Here is a 17,853-nt window from a genome sequence, read left to right on the forward strand (position 1 = left end):
ACACAATATAACAGTGGGCAGTTTTAGAATTCCATGGATTATTATTATTTTTAACAGTTTTTCTGTAGAGCGCTAATAAAGATGTCATTTCCACCACTTTTCAATTTATGTATTTTATTACAATATAATATCGTAAAACTGTTATATATGAATATGTATCTGTCAACAACATCAGTGGCTACCTAATCATGTAACAAAATAAATCTTAATACTTCATGAACTTAATGCATTTTTATTTAAAGTTGCTAAATGCCACGATTTGCCACGAGTTGGGATTTTTGCCTACAGTATCTCATTTTTGCTCAGGTCTATGTTTATTATAAGTCACTCACACATATATTGTAAGTAATGAACTATTACTACTTGATTTAAAATACATTTAGATCCACATCATTGGTTATTCTTTTTTTTTTTCTTAAAAACTGTAGTGGTGGAAAGTGGTGGAAATGACGGTTTATGGTGGAAAGATTGTTTCTGTTTATTTTTACTTAAATTGCCAGTCCAAAATATTTTTAACCATGTATTTTATTATTTAACATATATGAGTTGAACAGTATGCCTAATAGTTTGAAAAATAATGATTACAAATGATATGCAAATGATATGAACCTGCTCAAAACATTCATATAAAGATAGATAAATAAAAATACATTTAGAGTGTACTGTAATGGTGATATATAAAGTTCTCAGTCCAAAAGCACAAATATGTCATGAGAACATGCAAATAGCGCACAAAAACAGCATATATCATGTCCAAAGCTACGCCTCTAATTTCTCAGTGGTGGAAATGACGGAGGTGGAAATGACATTTTAGCAGTTTTTCTGCAATATTAGCAGTCCCTCATGTCAGGCTTAGCTACTTTTGGACTTAGCATGTTGTTTACTCATAATAAACATAAATACATTATTTTCATATTTGTTGTAATTCAACTGAACTACAGCCAAGGTGGAAATGACGCTGAATACAAATACTCTGTATAAAAGCTTGAGTTACCTTGATTTATTTTCTTGTGCTGAAGAGCACATGTGCCTGAAGTTTCATCTTCAACTAATACGTCCTTTTCACTATTATTTCCATGATTACCATGGTGGATCTATTAAAGTGGATTTTGTTGATGGAGGTGGAAATGATGGAAAACCTGGGGACAGACTTATTTCATTCCAAAAATAGTTTAAAATGATGATATACATATGGAATTTCGATGGTATGATATTATTTTATTTGTCCTTAAGACAAACATGTTAAAAAATATTTTTAAATCGATCCTTAATATAATTTTCTAACATTCAAAGAGGGCCAGTCTGGGTTGGGGACAAGCATAACACTGCAAAATCTGCTAATAAACAGCCATGCAAAAGCATTTTTAAAAGAAAAAAGGGGAAAGATTTGGTGGTTAATAGGATGTTGGAGCATGAACTTCATAAGGACAATTTATTTTTGCACTTGTTTGTTTATTTATTTACAAAAAAAGGCCAAGCACACAAAAGTGCCTGTAGTTGGAGAATCACCCGGAAATGTTTTTTTCTCTCCCAAGAACGGACCAAGCTATCAGGGACCAGTGGATTAAATTCATTTTTAATGACGCGGTTCCTACAACCCTTCCCACTGGCTTAGGTGTCTGTGCTAAACATTTTACAAATATTGCGTTGCAATGATAAGATCTTTATTCACGCGATCAACAGACTGTCATCTGCTCAGTCAGTGCTCATCATGCTGCAACCTTTCATGTGATGGAATAGATTTAAATATAATGCTTTAAACGATACTTTTCACGATTTGTTATTAGAGACAGAGCGTATTTAGGCCACGCCCACACCCAGGGGGAAAACAAACCAACCGTCCCCATTGACTTTGCATTGCGAGAGGCTGCCTCCTTGTCATTCCTTGCTTCTAACAAAAGACAGAAACATGCCTAAAAGCTGCTGTGTGACAAGGTGTACAGCAAAGAAGCTAAAAAACCCAGAAATAAGTTTGTATTAGCTCTCGACCCCAAAAAACGAGTGTTTAAGGACATAAAAGTGGATACAGGCAGTTGAGACAGAGCGTCACGTGTCTCATTACTCTGAGAACTAACGTCCGCTGGAGGAGACCGTAATCGGCGACACAGGATAGTTTATCTTACAGAAATATAATATATAAAACTGACATTTGGATATTTGGCTCACCAGTGACCAAATGTTTAACTTACTGCACACGTAGTGCATTGTTAGTGCATACTGACGCCGCCTTCACACTGGCAGTTGAAATCAGCTCCGTAATACGCAATACGCCCCCAGCAGACGTCGTACTACACCGTTGAAAAGCTTCGGAAGCGAGTAGAACAAAAATGGCGGAGAGATTAACGGTTGATTTTGTCAGTGTCAGAATGTACAATTCTGTATGATCTCTCTGATGAGGGTTATAGAGACATTAATCGGAAGGCTGCTGCTGTGCGTGGAGGAAAGTTCCCCAGGACGTTGATATGTCAGGTCGGCTAAATGTGATATAGTGGTATATACTATAGGGCTTTTAATTGTATTAACTGCCCTAATAACGTTAGAAAATCATGAAAATAAAAAAATAACATGACAACTTATCGTTATAAAATCATTATTTATTTTATTAAAAGTTGAGAATTCAGGTTTGTTTATCAGTACCATAGCAACGCTAACTTCCGCTGGAATTGTCGGATAGGAACAATAGGTTACTGTCGTAACCCCGGTTCTCTGAAACATCGAGTGGAGAGATCCACCTATGGGAAGGGCATCCGTACCTGACCTCTGCAGAAGCATCCAATTGCACCAAGTCTGGCTAGACAGACAGAAGCGCGCAGCCAATGCCAGGTAAGGCCACACCCCCTTACCTAAGGCATATAGCTGTCAGGCGCGCTGCTATTCCTCAGTAAGTATATTCGCTTCTCGTGCGGCAAGCGGGGCGAAGCTGGTGGATCTCTCCACTCGATGTTTCAGAGAACCGGGGTTACGACAGTAACCTATTGTTCTCTTTCATCATCTCGTTTCGAGATCCACCTATGGGAGAGACATGGACAGCTCCCCGATTGCCCAATACACTCACAGTGAGGTTCTGAAGGCCAGAGAAGGACGGTCACCTCAGAGAGGCGGTGCCTGACACGTCCCACAAACATGACCCTGCAAGGGTGACGCCACGCTAAACTGCTGTGGACAAGCAGGGCATGAAACATGCATGAGACCCATACATGATAATGGCCCCCGCACCACCAATGCACATAGCTAAACCCAAGAAGGAATGCGAATGCTTGGTGACAGGAATGAACATGGCCAGCCGGCCCATTCACTCTTCGTTGGTTAACCCAACGGGGCTGTGGGAAAGGGCTAAGAGGACCCTACCCCTAGGACCGAATGTGCCACCGAGGTTCTGGTGACATCCAACCGGTAGTAACGCTCAAAGGTATGAGGAGAGGCCCAGCTGGCCGCGGAGCAGATGTCTTGCAGTGGCACTCCCCTGAACAAAGCCCAAGAGGCGGCTAAGCCCCTTGTAGAATGAGCTCTGATGCCCCCTGGGGGCTGCACTCCCTTTGCTTCATAAGCCATAGTATAGCGTCCACAAGCCAATGTGAGAGGCATTGCTTTGAAATGGGACTCCCCTTGTGCGGGGGAGCCCTTGAAACAAAGAGCTGGTCGCTCTTGCGGAAAGCACTGGTCCTGGTCATACATGCTTGCAGAGCGCGACCGGGACACAGAGCATTCAGCCCCTGATCCTCCGAGGAGGCAAAGGGTGGAGGGTGAAAAGCGGATAGCTCCAAAACCTCCGAAGTGAACACAGGGAAGCATTTCGGCATGAAGGCCGGGTTAGGCTTAAGGGAAAACTTATCTCCACTTAAGGAGAATTTGGCGCACGAGGGTTGAACCGAGAGTGCATGTAGCTCACTGACCCGTTTAGCAGATGCCAAGGCCGAGAGCAAAGCTGTCTTGAGGGACAGCAGCTTAAGGGAAATACTTCCCAGAGGCTCAAAAGGATAAAGAGACCGCGCTTCCAGCACCATGGAGAGGTCCTACCCTGGAACAGATCTCCTGATGACCGGCAAAGAGCGGCGTGCGCCCTTCATAAAACTGCGGGTTAGAGGGTGCTGCCTGACGGTGAAGCCCTCAAAACCCACATGACAGGCTGAAAACGCAGCCAGGTAGACCTTAATGGTGGAAAAGGACCTGCCTCTTTCCATGAGGTCTTGCAGGAAACACAAAATATCAGGCACCGAGCACTGATAAGATGTGAGACCACGCCCATCACACCACCCTTCGAACACTTGCCACTTCCAGCCATATAGGGATCGTGTGGAAACGGCCCTGGCATTCTGAGTGGTGGCGATTACACGCGGCGGGAGCCCCAGTGCATTTAGGTTCGTCCTCTCACAGGCCAGGCCCAGAGAGTCACCCTGTCCGGGTGGGGGTGGTAAATCTCCCCGTTGGCTTGGGACAGTATGTCCGTGCGAGGGGGGAGGCGCCATGGCTCGGCGTACAACAGAGGGATTATCTCTGCCAGCCACGGGGCTTTGAGCCACCTGGGTGCTATCAGAATGAGAGACAGGCCGTGCCCTCTCACCCTGGCCAGTGTGAAAATATCAGGCACAGGGGAGGAAAACCATACAGCAGCACTTTGGGCCATGGGTGGGCCAGTGCGTCTGCCCTGAGGGGCGCGTCCACGTCCTTTAGTCGAGAAGAACATAGGACAATGGTGGTTTTCGCGCGAGGCGAAAAGATCTACGGCTGCCTGTCTAAATCTCATCCATAACATCTCCACTATCTGCGGGTGAAGACGCCAATCCCCTTAGATTGGGTTTCCCCTCGATAGCAGATCCGCGCCTCTGTTCAGAATGCTCGAACATGAGTCACGCGTAATGACAGAAAAACCCGTCTGCTCCACACCAAGCGCATGCCGCCCTGACAGTTGATATAAGCCACTGCCGTGGTATTATCGCACCGTACTAGAACGGGATGTCCCTGCAGGCGAGGCAGAAAATGATTCAGAGCTTTCCAAATGGTAAAAGCTCTAAATAGTTAATGTGCGCTGAACGTAGTCTGCTCAGCCACAGACCGTTCACCATTCTGCCTTCCTGGGTGGTTCCCCAGCCTGTTAAGGACGCATCTGTCGTCACAACTTTCCGCATCGTAACCGTCCCAAGGGGGTTCCCCGAGCGTAAAGTTCTCGCTCTCCCAATGGCGCAGGGCCGCCGAGCAGGCGCGCGTCACTGTTACCGAGCGGCAGAGATCGCGAATCGGGCTGAAATGTAGTGACAAAACCCATTTCGTGAACGCTCTCATTCTCAGGAGACCCAACGGCACAACTTGGATAGATGAAGCCATGAGACCCTGCAGCCTGAGGCATGTGCGATATTGTACTCTCGCCCCTTCTCTGAACTGAGACAGACAGTTCATCAGAGAGCGAACACGCTCTTGAGAGAGACGCGCTCGCAAGGAGACTGAGTTCAATTCCAAGCCCAGGAAAAAGATTTTCTGACTGGGAGTCAGATTGTTTTTGCTCGCATTCACCTTGAACACGAGGGATGTGATGTGCGCGAGCACCCGGCCGGTGTCCAGCGACACCTTCTCCTTCGATTTGGCTATGATGAACCAATCGTATATGTAATTCAGAATTCTCAGCCCTGATAGTCTCAGGGGCGCCACGCCCGCCTCCGCACACAGACAGAAAGTTCGGGGACTCAAATTTTGCCCGAACGGAAGAACTGTGAATTCGTAACAAATGCCTTGGTAGGCGAGACGAAGATATTTCCTGTGTGGAGGGTAGATACTTATGTGAAAGAAAGCATCTTTCAGATCGACTGATGTGAACCAGTCGTTCTGCTTTATGGCACGGGCGAGAGAGCCTTGTGTCACATTCTGAAATTGTATTTCCTCAAATGTTTGTTCAACATTCGAAGGTCCATATAGGGCGGGGGGCACCACGCCTTTTGGAAACATAAAAATACCAGGAATAAAAAGCATGGTTTATAAGATTGGGTGGCACCATCTGAATCGCTCCCTTCTTTAGGAGGGAGGAAATTTCCTCTTTCAGAATGTGTGAGGCATTTTCTTCTGTGTGAGAAGAGAGAACGCCGTTGAAAAGTGGAGGTTTTATTGCAAACTGCAGCCTGTAACCCTAGGTTACGGTACGCAAAACCCACTCGGGCGCTGAAATGGCTTGCCAAGCCACTTCGTGACTCGAGAGCGCCCCCGCTCGGGCCGGAGCGGGGGTGTATGGGCCCAGCTGGTTCATTCGTGATGCAAAGTCGCCATCTAGTGGGCACACTAGAGGCGACATGCAGGGGTTCGGAGGGATTTCCTCCCTCTGCAGTGAGAAGTTTTCTCTGCGGAGAGAGGTCTTCTCTCCAAAACGAATTCATTTGATTCGTAACTTTGTGTGTTTTGTGTTGGGCAAACACTGGGGCCGGAGCCTTTATTGACAGAGTGAGGGGAACATAGTGTGGGGAACATAGTGTGGTGTCCACTGTGCTAAACTTTCCCTCACAAGGCCTGAAAGTGGGCGGAAAACACACATATCTCCTGAACACATGAACTGGGCAGTCTTAAGTGCAGGCAGAAAAATAATATCCGCGGAGTGAGATATTCTCTCTGTAACGGATTTATTTAATTTGTATGTTTTAAAGTGTTATTTAGTTATGTGTGTGTTTTGTGTTGGGGAACACAGGGGCCGAAGCCTTCCACACACAACGTCCACTAAAAACACACTGCAGGCAGAAAAATAATATCCCCGGAGAGTGATACTCTCTCTGTAACGGATTTATTTAATTCGTTTGTTTTAAAGTGTTATTTAGTTATGTGTGTGTTTTGTGTTGGGGAACACAGGGGCCGAAGCCTTCCACACACAACGTCCACTAAAAACACATGGCTGGGCAGCCGCAACTCAGCTGTGTGAGCCCAGCTAGTTGATTTGTGAGGCAATGGAGCCCTCTTGTGGACGGACTCAGGGCGACATGCATGGGATCAGAGAGATTTGCTCTCTATGTTGGCAGATATATAAATCTGCACGAATTCATTTGATTCGTTTGTTAAATGGGTTGTTTAGTAATGTGTGTGTTTTGTGTTGGGAAACACTGGGGCCGAAGCCTTTAATAACTGGGTGAGGGGAACCAAGTGCGTGCAGTGTGGTAACACTGCTACGTACTTTTCCTCACGACAGCCCCGCTTGGGGGGGTACACACACACAACGTCCACTAAACGTCCTCGTGGCCCGTGAACGCGGGCTCGATACTCCCAACGGTCGAACAACAGGCAGGCCGCTTGCGTTCGGGGCCGCCTTCCTAGGAAGGCATAAATTGAAAGCCTCAACACGTAATCGTAACACATCAAGGCCCGTGAGACCGTGTTAACAGTCTAGCGGGACGCTCCAGTTTTAAGAGTTGTTTCCTCAGACTGGGCGGTGGTCTCAGCGCTTACCCGTCGTAAATATTCCTATCCTGGTCGGTGGCGCTCTGTGGAGCTGGCCACACAATATTGAGACGAACGGCCGCTCGCTCACAAACTTCCAGGAGGATGGACTGAGGCAAAGCCGCGTGAGCGCTAGCCTAGGGAACGCTAAAAGGACCGCGTCATCCCCGTCGCCGGAACCGGCCGGTTCGTCAACGAGAGTGAGGTTTTCCCGCGAAGATGTCCTCTTCAGGGAATGCGGATTGGGCTGATGTCAGCTCAAATATTTAGAGAGGTGGCGCTCCGGGAGTCCCCCGGTAGTGCGTCATCATCACCGTGTCCCCCATCCGAGTCAGAAAGGCCGAGCACGGCGCGCTGGGTCGTGCAACTAAAAGCCGGCTTAGTAAAAAGCTACATGTGCAGCAATTACAATGACCGCAATTCTCCGGGTTCTCCAAAGCTTCTTGAGCGTGTTAAGCTCAAGCAAACAGCGCAGAACGAGAGGGTCCTTAGCGGCGATTATTAGAGCACCACACGCGGCCGGGCAGGCTCGTCGTGATAGGCTGTTCCCCGGAGAAGCGGCTGTTTAGACGGTCACATAGCCATGGGTGGGCTAGCGGTGAAGAACTCGGAAAAATCCGTGGCGGGCAGCCATGTAAGGAGGAGCAGGTGAAGGACAGCGAGAGCGCGGGCGGCTCCGGATGCAAAAAACACAGCGGATAGGCTGAAGAAACGACTGTCACTCACGTCTGGCGGAGGCTGATCTGGCGATATGTCCTCCTGAAGACTCGAAAGTGAGCAGCGTAACGTTAATCCAACCGAACTGTGTCAGTGCAGAGATCGCGAGAAGCGAATGTCAACTGAGGAATAGCAGCGCGCCTGACAGCTATATGCCTTAGGTAAGGGGGTGTGGCCTTACCTGGCATTGGCTGCGCGCTTCTGTCTGTCTAGCCAGACTTGGTGCAATTGGATGCTTCTGCAGAGGTCAGGTACGGATGCCCTTCCCATAGGTGGATCTCGAAACGAGATGATGAAAGAGAACCGTCCGTAGCCTTTCGCAAGAGTTCAATTTTTTTGAACGCATCCGGATGACCAACGGACACGATTTTTTCCGCACCGCACTCGTTCGGACCCGGTTCGCATGCGGTCTGCGAATCTCCATTGGAAATGAATGACTTCCGGTCGTTTCGTAGCCGTATCGGAGCTGATTTCAACTGCCAGTGTGACGCCGCCTTCAAGCCGCCTTTCCACTGCGCACGACATTCGCATTCGATTGTCGCATTTTGCCCCCTGGTGTCAGTCGCACGGAACTTTGAAATTGGTCGTGATGCTGTTCACAATGGTAAAATTAATGATTTTAATGAATGTAATGCATGCATGAATATATCCACACAAAACAAATGACCCTCAATACATCTTATATATAAAAAACAGTCGATTTTATAGAGCTAATCAATATAAATATTGATTTAATAATGATACAAATATTTTTTTCAGCCATAATTATTAATAACCGTCATTTTGCAGGAATAGCTTTTACATTAAAGTATTAAAATATTGGTAATTCTAGCTTCGCGCTCATAGTTTTGATTAGAATACATCACATCCGGTCGATCGGTCGCATACGGTCTAGCCGCAGAAGTTCAGATATTTCAACGCATCCGAAGCTCAAATCGGATCCGAAATTTCCGCATACGCATATGATCGGAACTCCCCGCAGCTCCCATACGTCTCTCCATAGGAAATGAATGACTTCCGGTCCGACGGCTGTCGTTTGTCGTTTGCAGTGGAAAGGCGGCTTCACACTGGCAGTTGAAATCAGCTCCGATACGGCTACGAAACGACCGGAAGTCATTCATTTCCTATGGAGATTCGCAGACCGCATGCGAACCGGGTCCGAACGAGTGCGGTGCGAAAAAAATCGTGTCCGTTGGTCATCCGGATGCGTTCAAAAAATTGAACTCTTGCGAAAGGCTACGGACGGTTCCTATCCGACAATTCCAGCGGAAGTTAGCGTTGCTATGGTACTGATAAACAAACCTGAATTCTCAACTTTTAATAAAATAAATAATGATTTTCTAACGATAAGTTGTCATGTCATTTTTTTATTTTCATGATTTTCTAACGTTATTAGGGCAGTTAATACAATTAAAAGCCCTATATACCACTATATCACATTTAGCCGACCTGACATTTCAACGTCCTGGGGAACTTTCCTCCACGCACGGCACGCAGCAGCCTTCCGATTAATGTCTCTATAACCCTCATCAGAGAGATCATACAGAATTGTACATTCTGACACTGACAAAATCAACCGTTAATCTCTCCGCCATTTTTGTTCTACTCGCTTCCGAAGCTTTTCAACGGTGTAGTACGACGTCCGCTGGGGGCGTATTGCGTATTACGGAGCTGATTTCAACTGCCAGTGTGAAGGCGGCGTGAGTGTCAGGATCCCACAATTTACCCATTCGTTCCAGCCTGTATCCACTTTTATGTCCTCAAACGCTCGTTTTTTGGGGTCGACAGCTTATGAAAACTTATTTCTGGGTTTCTTAGCTTGTTTGCTGTACACCTTGTCACATAGCAGCTTTTAGGCATTATTCTGTCTTTTGTTAGAAGCAAGAAATGACAAGGAGGCAGCCTCTCGCAATGCAAAGTCAATGGAGACCGTTGGACTGTTTTCCCCCCGGGTGGGCGTGGTCTTCAGATTATGACGCGTTGCGCTCTGTCAACGTTTTCAAGAGAGTTCGCAAGCATGTCAGCCAATCACAGCAGTGGGCGTTTGCACTGCAGTCTCACAGCAGACACGCCCCTTAAAACAGAGCGTTCAAATCTGAGGCTGAAATCAGGCTTGGAAAAATGGCTTTTATTTATAAATTATGACCATTTTTGATGTAAAAATCATACTAACATTATAAGGGCACCCCAAGCAACATTATAAAATAATAAAACAATCAAGTTCATGACTCCTTTAAGTTCCCATAACAGAACCTCAAAGCATTTAGACTGCTTAAAACAGATGTAAATCGCATGTAAAGGCCAATTCACACTGCACTGACAGACAATCACCAGATTACAGTAGTAGGCCTACGTCACTTCTCAGACATTCCATGACCCGACAAGAGGTGGACAAAGTACACAACTTCCTTCCTTGAGAGAAAGTAGTCTACAGATACTACTGGTCAAATATTACTCCTTTACTTAAGTAAAATTACATAAATACTTGTTTTTAAGAGTAGCCTACTTCAGTATCAAAAGTAAAAGTCAATGCATTGTTGTATATGTAATACAGTATCTTATGCCTCTGAATCTATGCCTGCCTGACCCTCATATCAATATCAAGTTTATTTCTGGGACACAGTTCCAGTTCCAGGGGTTGAATGTGAGATTGAATTAATCCACTCAATAACATCCACAATTGTTTGGGACACCCAAATGGCTGTTCCCTCAAATAGTTCCCTATTTAAAGTTTTTGGGCTTTTAGTATGTTACCTTAGCCTACTGTTATTTATAAGCTAGTGTGCTCCAAAACAATGAAAAATTAGTTTATTAGACCAAACCCAAAATTGAAAATGAAAATCAGGTTGATGTCAGAATCCAATGCCAGATTGACATTAACCTCCAATGCTGGACAGGTGTTATCATTTGTGGACCACTATATAACGTCAGAACCTGACGCCAGTTATTTTCAACCACAAAATGCAACCAAAATCATCCCGACTGACGTTACTACTTTCTACTCAAGGACCTTGACAGAATTGGAGTAGAGTACAATAGTTGTCTTTCAAATGTTACTTTGAAGTTAAAGTAAAAAGTTTCCAGAAAAAAGAAAACTCAAGAACAGATACTCAAAAACGTGTTCTTAAGTATTGCTCAAGTAAATGTACTTTGTTACTGTCCACCTCTGTCAATCTGCAAAAACAAGCTAAGAAGAGTAACACACTGATCCAACAAAACCAGATCAGACGTTTCAGTTGCCATTCCTCAGTGCAGTGTGAATTGGCCTCAAAAGCAAATGTCAGTCTTGTTTTAATTCCAACATTCTGCCAACATGGCAATACATGATTCACTTAGTGCTTTAAAACCATGCATTAAAATACAAAAATGTAACTACTAATTGAACATGCAATAGAGAGCACCTAGAAGGCAAAAAGCATGTCAAAAGGGGGAAGAAATTCTTACAAAACTTTATTTGAAAATTTACATTTCTGTACATACTTTAGTGATTACTTTAGAGTTAAATATGCACAAACTCGAGTAGGAACAAGTCACAAATCGTTATACAATCGGGTTTAACTTTCAAAGGAGGTGGTCTTCTGGGAATCTCATTTGTTCTCATTTTTAGTTTAAAAACACAATAAGGGAGTGTCTACCAAAACTTAGTGTAGAGCTTTTGGCAGGCATGACAGTTTGTTTGGCTTTCAAAGGGCTGGGCAATTCTATTCACAAGGGAAGTTTCTAATAAACAAACCACTTCAGATCTTTAAACCTTCCCCAACTCCCCATTTGTTGGATGCATTTAATAAAAAAAAATAAAAAAACTATTATCGAATGCGTTGTTGAATGATGCTGTTGGTGGTGGGCTTGGGTTTCTTGATAGCATCCTTTTCAAAACCCTTCCAAAGTCGAATGGTTTCATCAGCAGCAACAGAAGCCACAGTTGAACCATCTGGACTCATAGCCAAGTTGAGGACTCTGTCTTCATGTCCTGAGATGAATAATTTGGGAAGGACCGGAATTTAAATGTAAATTCACAATTTAGTGTGGTTGTAATGTTTAACTGAATGAAGGGTGACCACACAAATGTACAAAGTACAAACTCAAACTTGCCTTCAAACTCTGCAACTTTAGTGAGTGAGGGGTATCTCCAGATAATAACCTTGTCGTGAGCAAAACCGTGGCCAGACACCAACTCTTTGTAGTTCGGTGCAAAAACAAGAGACGATACCTGGAGGGAAGCGAAAATGTAGTAATCGTATCACTCAAGATAACATTACCTGTACTATAACATGCAGGGATACAGTGGGTGAGCCTACCTGTGAACAAGTATCAAATGAACTGATGCAAGAGCCACTGTTGGCATTCCAGATACGAATATGACGGTCACTGGTGCCCCCTCCTGACGCAAGGATGCTGGGCTGCCAAGGGCACCATGCCAAAGCCTTAAGGGTGCAAACGGGACAAAAATCTCAACTACAACCTCAGTGGAAAAATCAGAGAAGGAATAGAGGTTCACGTCCTTCCAAATTCAAGTTACCTTGACCGCTCCCTGATGTTCACTTAGAGCATGGATGGCTTGATATTCCGAACCAGTTGTCATTGGCCAGATGTACACCATATTGTCATTGCCACCACTAGCTAAATATCTCCCATCTGGAGACCAGGTAAGGCCACAGACTTCCTGAGTGTGCCCACCGAAGGTGAAGATGTGGTGGTCTGCTACTCGAACATCATGCTGATGAATCAAACCAGATCTGGAGCCACTGTGGAGAACAAACAAAGTGTTAAACCCCTCAAACGCATATAATCTGCAGAGTGCAAGGAGATTCTGTCTTACCTAGACAAAACATGATCATTCCAACTCAAGCAACCAACCCTTGCCGAATGGCCATCCATGCTGCGGAGACGCTTTTGGCACTGAACATCCCATAACTGCAAGAAATTGTATGAACCTTTGAGAAATTCAGCAAACAAGATGGCAATTTGCATAGCAATACCTTGACTGATTTATGCATAATAGCTGCAATCTCTACATGACATCCATCATGAGAAACTGAACACCGACATGCATCAATCATCAAGGATCACAGTATAACAGTGGTTCTCAACCAAAAGTTCCAATGCTCACTAGGGGGCCTAAGAAAACTTTGAAATTGTATGTAACGAACTTAAAACAGTGACCAACTTGTAAGACTAGTCTAAGCAGTTTATGCAACCTGCCCCAGGCCTCAACTTAAATACAAGAAACCAAATTAACTTGAAGTTATGCAAGCTGACATTGACTTCACTCATGCACCCACCTGACTTGGTGACTACTGATATATACATGATCATTTTGACCTGGTAAAGTCAGGCATTTTTATAATGACTATTTTTCTAGTTATGTAAAGCTCTTAGGCCCTGATCACACCTAACGCCTTGCGTTTTACCGCCTGTTGCGCCTCGCATTTCAGTTGAAAGAAAGAGAAAAAAAAAAAAAAAAAAGCGCTCGCGATTAAACTGACAGGACAGCTATGTGTGATTGGGTCCGATTGGCAGTGCTGTGTGCCTCTTATTTTCGAACCTGAAAAACACGTAAAGAGTGAATAAATATCCCCATAAGTCACAAATATCTAGAAAAGTAATGTAATATCATTGGTAAGTAATAAAGTACATTCAGGGGGGCTTGGAGTCAAAAAGGCTGAGAACCATAGTATAATTATTCAACCACAATATGAGAAAAGAAAAGTAAATTACCTCGACTTTACAGTCACTGGTCCCAACGGCCAAGAAATTGCCATCTTTGCTCCATGAGACAGAACAGATGTATTCATTATCATCCTCCATTTTCTTCAATAAAACAATGCTCCCCATGCCAGCATCCCACAAATACACTTGGTTGGCAAGGCCAACTGCCAAAACGTTCTGCCTTCCCCAATCCATCAGGTTCAGATCTGAACATAAATTGCAACATTAGTCTCACATAAATGTCTTCAAATTAAACTACATCTAATGCAAAACTGTCAGCTCACAGAAGTCGTTTTTGATATCAGGGGCATCTAGAATTCGGTCTGGAATGGAGGCAATGTACCGGCTCTTCTTCATCGAGACCGGTGTGGGAACCTGACTGTAGAGAACCTTCAAGTTGTTCTGATAACCTGTGGGAGATGATGTTTAGTTCATTTGAGAGACCCATTTGTGGAAGGACGTTACCAGGCAAATTAAACTTAAGGGATGGTTCACCCAAAAATGAAAATTGCCATTATCAACTCACCCTCAAGTTGTTCCAAACCTATAAGTTTTCTTTTTCTGTGTAGTGTAACAAGATTATATTTTAAAGAATGTTGGTAACCAGACACCCATTGACTTCTCTAATAGAAAAAAAAAAAAAAAAAAAAACCCTAACACTAACACTATGGAAGACAATGGTGCCATCAACTGTCTGGTCATCATTCTTTAAAATATCATCTTGTTAGAAAAAGAAAAAGAAAAAAAACCTAATACAGGTTTGGAACAACTTGAGGGTGATTAAATCACAATTTTCATTTTTGGCCGAACTATCCCCAATAAGCCAAAAACAATTCAATTTAATATTACTACTAAAAAATAAAAACCATACCCTCAGGGGCGTTCAGTGGCTTTCCTCCTAAATGCAAGATCTTTGCTTCATCAATGTCATATCCATTTAGTGTCACAGACCAAGCTTTCTGATTTGGCTGCAAGGACATTAATTAACAGTCAGAAAACATCTATAATCTGATGCATTTATAATGATGTTTTATTGTAATAATTTATAATTACAACACACTTGTAATTATTAGGAACTTACTGCAGTAGAGGAGTCTTCCACAGGCTCGTTTTCTTTGGAAATAAGAAAACTTGCTACATCCAACTGTTTGTTATTTCTTGTTGGGATGAATCGATCTCCTCCTGCCTTAGAGGGGGTGCTTTGGGTCTTGCCGTTCTTTCCTTTTAAGAGAGACATTGAATATTTAACACTGAAGACACTCCAACTAACTACAATGACCAGTGGCGGCTCAACAGGGGAGGCTCAGGCTAACCAAAATTGAGGTGAAAATGGGAGAAGGACAATTTAATGTTGATCAAATTCCCAGTTATTCATTTCATGTCTCAGAATGTGTATTTCTTGTTTGTAATTTCACCACTGGAAGTGTAACCACCGCAGGCCTCTTCCCCAAATGTGTTGAATCTGTGAAACGCAAGTCTGAGAGGATAAAGGGGAGGCAAACCCATAGCCAGAGTCTTTTACTTTTAGCGATTAGAAGTGTTGAGATAAGAAACAGGGCAGAGGAGGTTAGCCTCCCTTGGTATATCAATCATCGATGGTTAGCCTCCCTTGGTATATCAATCATCGATGAAGCGTAAATTACGTGGTATTAGTTTGAATTACTACCACTGAACTATCATTTGAACAACAGCTACAAATTAAAAATGAAGGAAGACCCCATGCTTGAGTTGCATATAGACTACTACAGCAATCAGCTTTACTAAACGGCTGAACGTGCTCTTAACATGGACATTTAAAAGGACAGAAGGATGGATTTTTGCTTGAAGTCTAGGAAGGACAAAATAACAATGCCGCAATATATTGTCATCCTCCGTGCGATACGATAATCGATTCACTGACACCCAATATTGATATTTTAATTAATAAAATAAGACTCTCTAAATGGATTTCCCTGCTGCCAGCGTCACTACTTCATGGCTCCTCGAGGTGGTGCTCAACACATGAATGAGGGAACATGAACATAGGTTAACTAGCATAAGAAAAATTATTATTTTTTACAGGATGGCGGAGAGCAGTAAGAGTAAAATAGATGCAGCAATGTTTAGGTCCAAAGTCTGAAAAAACCTGCACTTAACCTTTTCATGGCCATTTTGTTTTCATAGTTAGATCGATATCTTTATGGATCATTATGGGATGGTTGAGCAATATATTGATTAAATCGCAAAATTGGTGTATCGGGATATTATTGGTATCGTGAGGTACCCTGCGATTCCCACCCCTAGGACAAGGTAAGTGAACGTATATTTATATTGTCTTGCTGTATACGTGTCGTTTTCTAAATATATTCTACAAGTATTCTGGAACAATAAGGTTCATTAGTTAACATGAACTAATAATGAACTGCACATACACAGCATTTATTAATCTTTGTTAAATGTTAATTTCAACATTTACTAACATTATTTAGTAAAATCTTGGTAACATTAGTTAATGGACTATGAACTAACAATGAACAGCTGTATTTTTTATTAATTAACGTTAACAAAGATTAACAAATACAGGAACTTGTGGATTGCTCATGGTTAGTTCATGTTAGTTAATACATTAAATAATGTTAACTAATTAACCTTATTGTAAAGTGTTACCAGTATTCTATAAGTGACCAAAAAAGCCATTTTAAAGCAGTTAAATTCCTTCGGAGTGGATTCGACCACTAAAATTGTGTGCCTCCATTTTAAAACCCACCAGCCACCACTAACACTGACCAGGAGCTGGACACATTTGACTCTTACCTGGTGTTTTACTGGGGGTTTTGGAAAGGCTCACTGATCGGTTGACACTCTTGTTTGGTGAGAGGGATTTTGTGTTGGTGGAGCTGGATGTGCTGCTGGCTTTCCTCTGCCACCTCGCCATCGGAGCGTTTGTGATAGGCATGTCCAGCCGGAGGACATTGTGGATGTCAGTCTCAAACCCAAACTGGGACATTACTGCTGCAGCGATGGTTACTCTGTAGGAGAAAATAGACAGGATACGGAATCTGGCCACATCGAGCATGATGAAGTACCGTTTGATTATGTGTGTGTATATTGTATTTTTATTTTATTATATATATATATATATATATAAATAAATAATAAGCAAGCAAACATAAATTTTATAGGCTTTCCATAAGCTTTGACATAAGAATAACAACATTACATGTAGGGGTGTAACCATACCCTCATGTCACGATTCGATACATATCACGATACAATATTACTGCGATACTCCAAGACACATGATAAAATGTTACCAGTTTATTTATTTTTTACTGTTGATTAAAATACCAATTTTTGAAATTACATTGTGGGTGTAAATAAATAGGCTTGGAGCTTGTAATCCAATGCACGGACAATGCATTGTCCTAATGGTGACACCAGAATACAAATATTCTGGATTCTGAAGCTGAAGCTGAAAAAACAGAATAATTTTAGACGAATATGCTTGCACTCTGTCAGTAACTAACGTTAGATACAGTTAAAGTAAAGTACCATTTTTTACTAGTAACATTAGACATGGAATTATCAGGACCAACAGATATCCCCCCCACTGCATTATTATACATTAGTCAACTCGCTCACATTAGTTTTTATTTTTGGTGAACTAACGTTAACGTTACTACCACCTCCAAGTGGTAGTAACGTTAACGATTAGGCTAGTTAGTGTCCATAACTAGCCTAATCATAAATATATATATAACGTTATATATTTAATCTTACCACAAATCCAGCAACTTCGTTCCTCCGATGCACAACAAAATTGTCAATACAATTTAGCCGCTATTGTCTACGTGCAACTTTCGTGATTTTTTCGTCCTTCCACAAGCAGAGTCAAGACTTATCTGAGGTTGTGCAGGTGAAGACAACTAACGGATGAACGCCAGTTTAAATGTCTTAAACGCGTGTCGTGATTGGACAATTCAAAAAACAAAGGTTTTCGCTGTTACCAAGGCAGCCAGGCAGAATGCTGCGCGCTGATTGGTG

At 43.1% G+C, this 17,853-nt stretch overlaps 2 protein-coding genes across 2 annotated transcripts in view; one reads left to right on the forward strand and one right to left on the reverse strand.

Annotated features, from left to right (window-relative positions):
* Positions 1–17,853, forward strand: part of glula (glutamate-ammonia ligase (glutamine synthase) a) — a 116,724-nt gene that overhangs the window by 83,065 nt on the left and 15,806 nt on the right. The window lies entirely within an intron of this gene.
* Positions 11,555–17,743, reverse strand: cdc20 (cell division cycle 20 homolog). The gene is made up of 11 exons (XM_082172175.1): positions 17,590–17,743; positions 16,624–16,838; positions 14,912–15,051; positions 14,702–14,798; positions 14,115–14,240; positions 13,840–14,036; positions 12,941–13,035; positions 12,641–12,866; positions 12,420–12,545; positions 12,214–12,331; positions 11,555–12,091 (listed from the first exon to the last, which is right to left on the reverse strand). Exons 2-11 carry the CDS (start codon positions 16,814–16,816, stop codon positions 11,928–11,930), a joined length of 1,482 nt encoding a protein of 493 aa, XP_082028301.1. The 5' UTR covers positions 16,817–16,838; positions 17,590–17,743; the 3' UTR covers positions 11,555–11,927.

This window comes from Leuciscus leuciscus (assembly GCF_965113295.1).
Source record: "Leuciscus leuciscus genome assembly, chromosome: 6".
NCBI classification, from domain to species: Eukaryota; Metazoa; Chordata; class Actinopteri; order Cypriniformes; family Leuciscidae; genus Leuciscus; species Leuciscus leuciscus.

Bases quoted from the DNA above. Each gene is read 5' to 3' on its own strand.
- cdc20 (XM_082172175.1), bottom strand. From the start codon at position 16,816: ATGTCCCAGTTTGGGTTTGAGACTGACATCCACAATGTCCTCCGGCTG. The intron at 14,241-14,701 runs GTATGGTTTTTA...CATCTCCCACAG, and splicing joins GCCACTGAACGCCCCTGAGG to GTTATCAGAACAACTTGAAG. The intron at 12,867-12,940 runs GTAAGACAGAAT...TGTTCTCCACAG, and splicing joins AATGATCATGTTTTGTCTAG to TGGCTCCAGATCTGGTTTGA.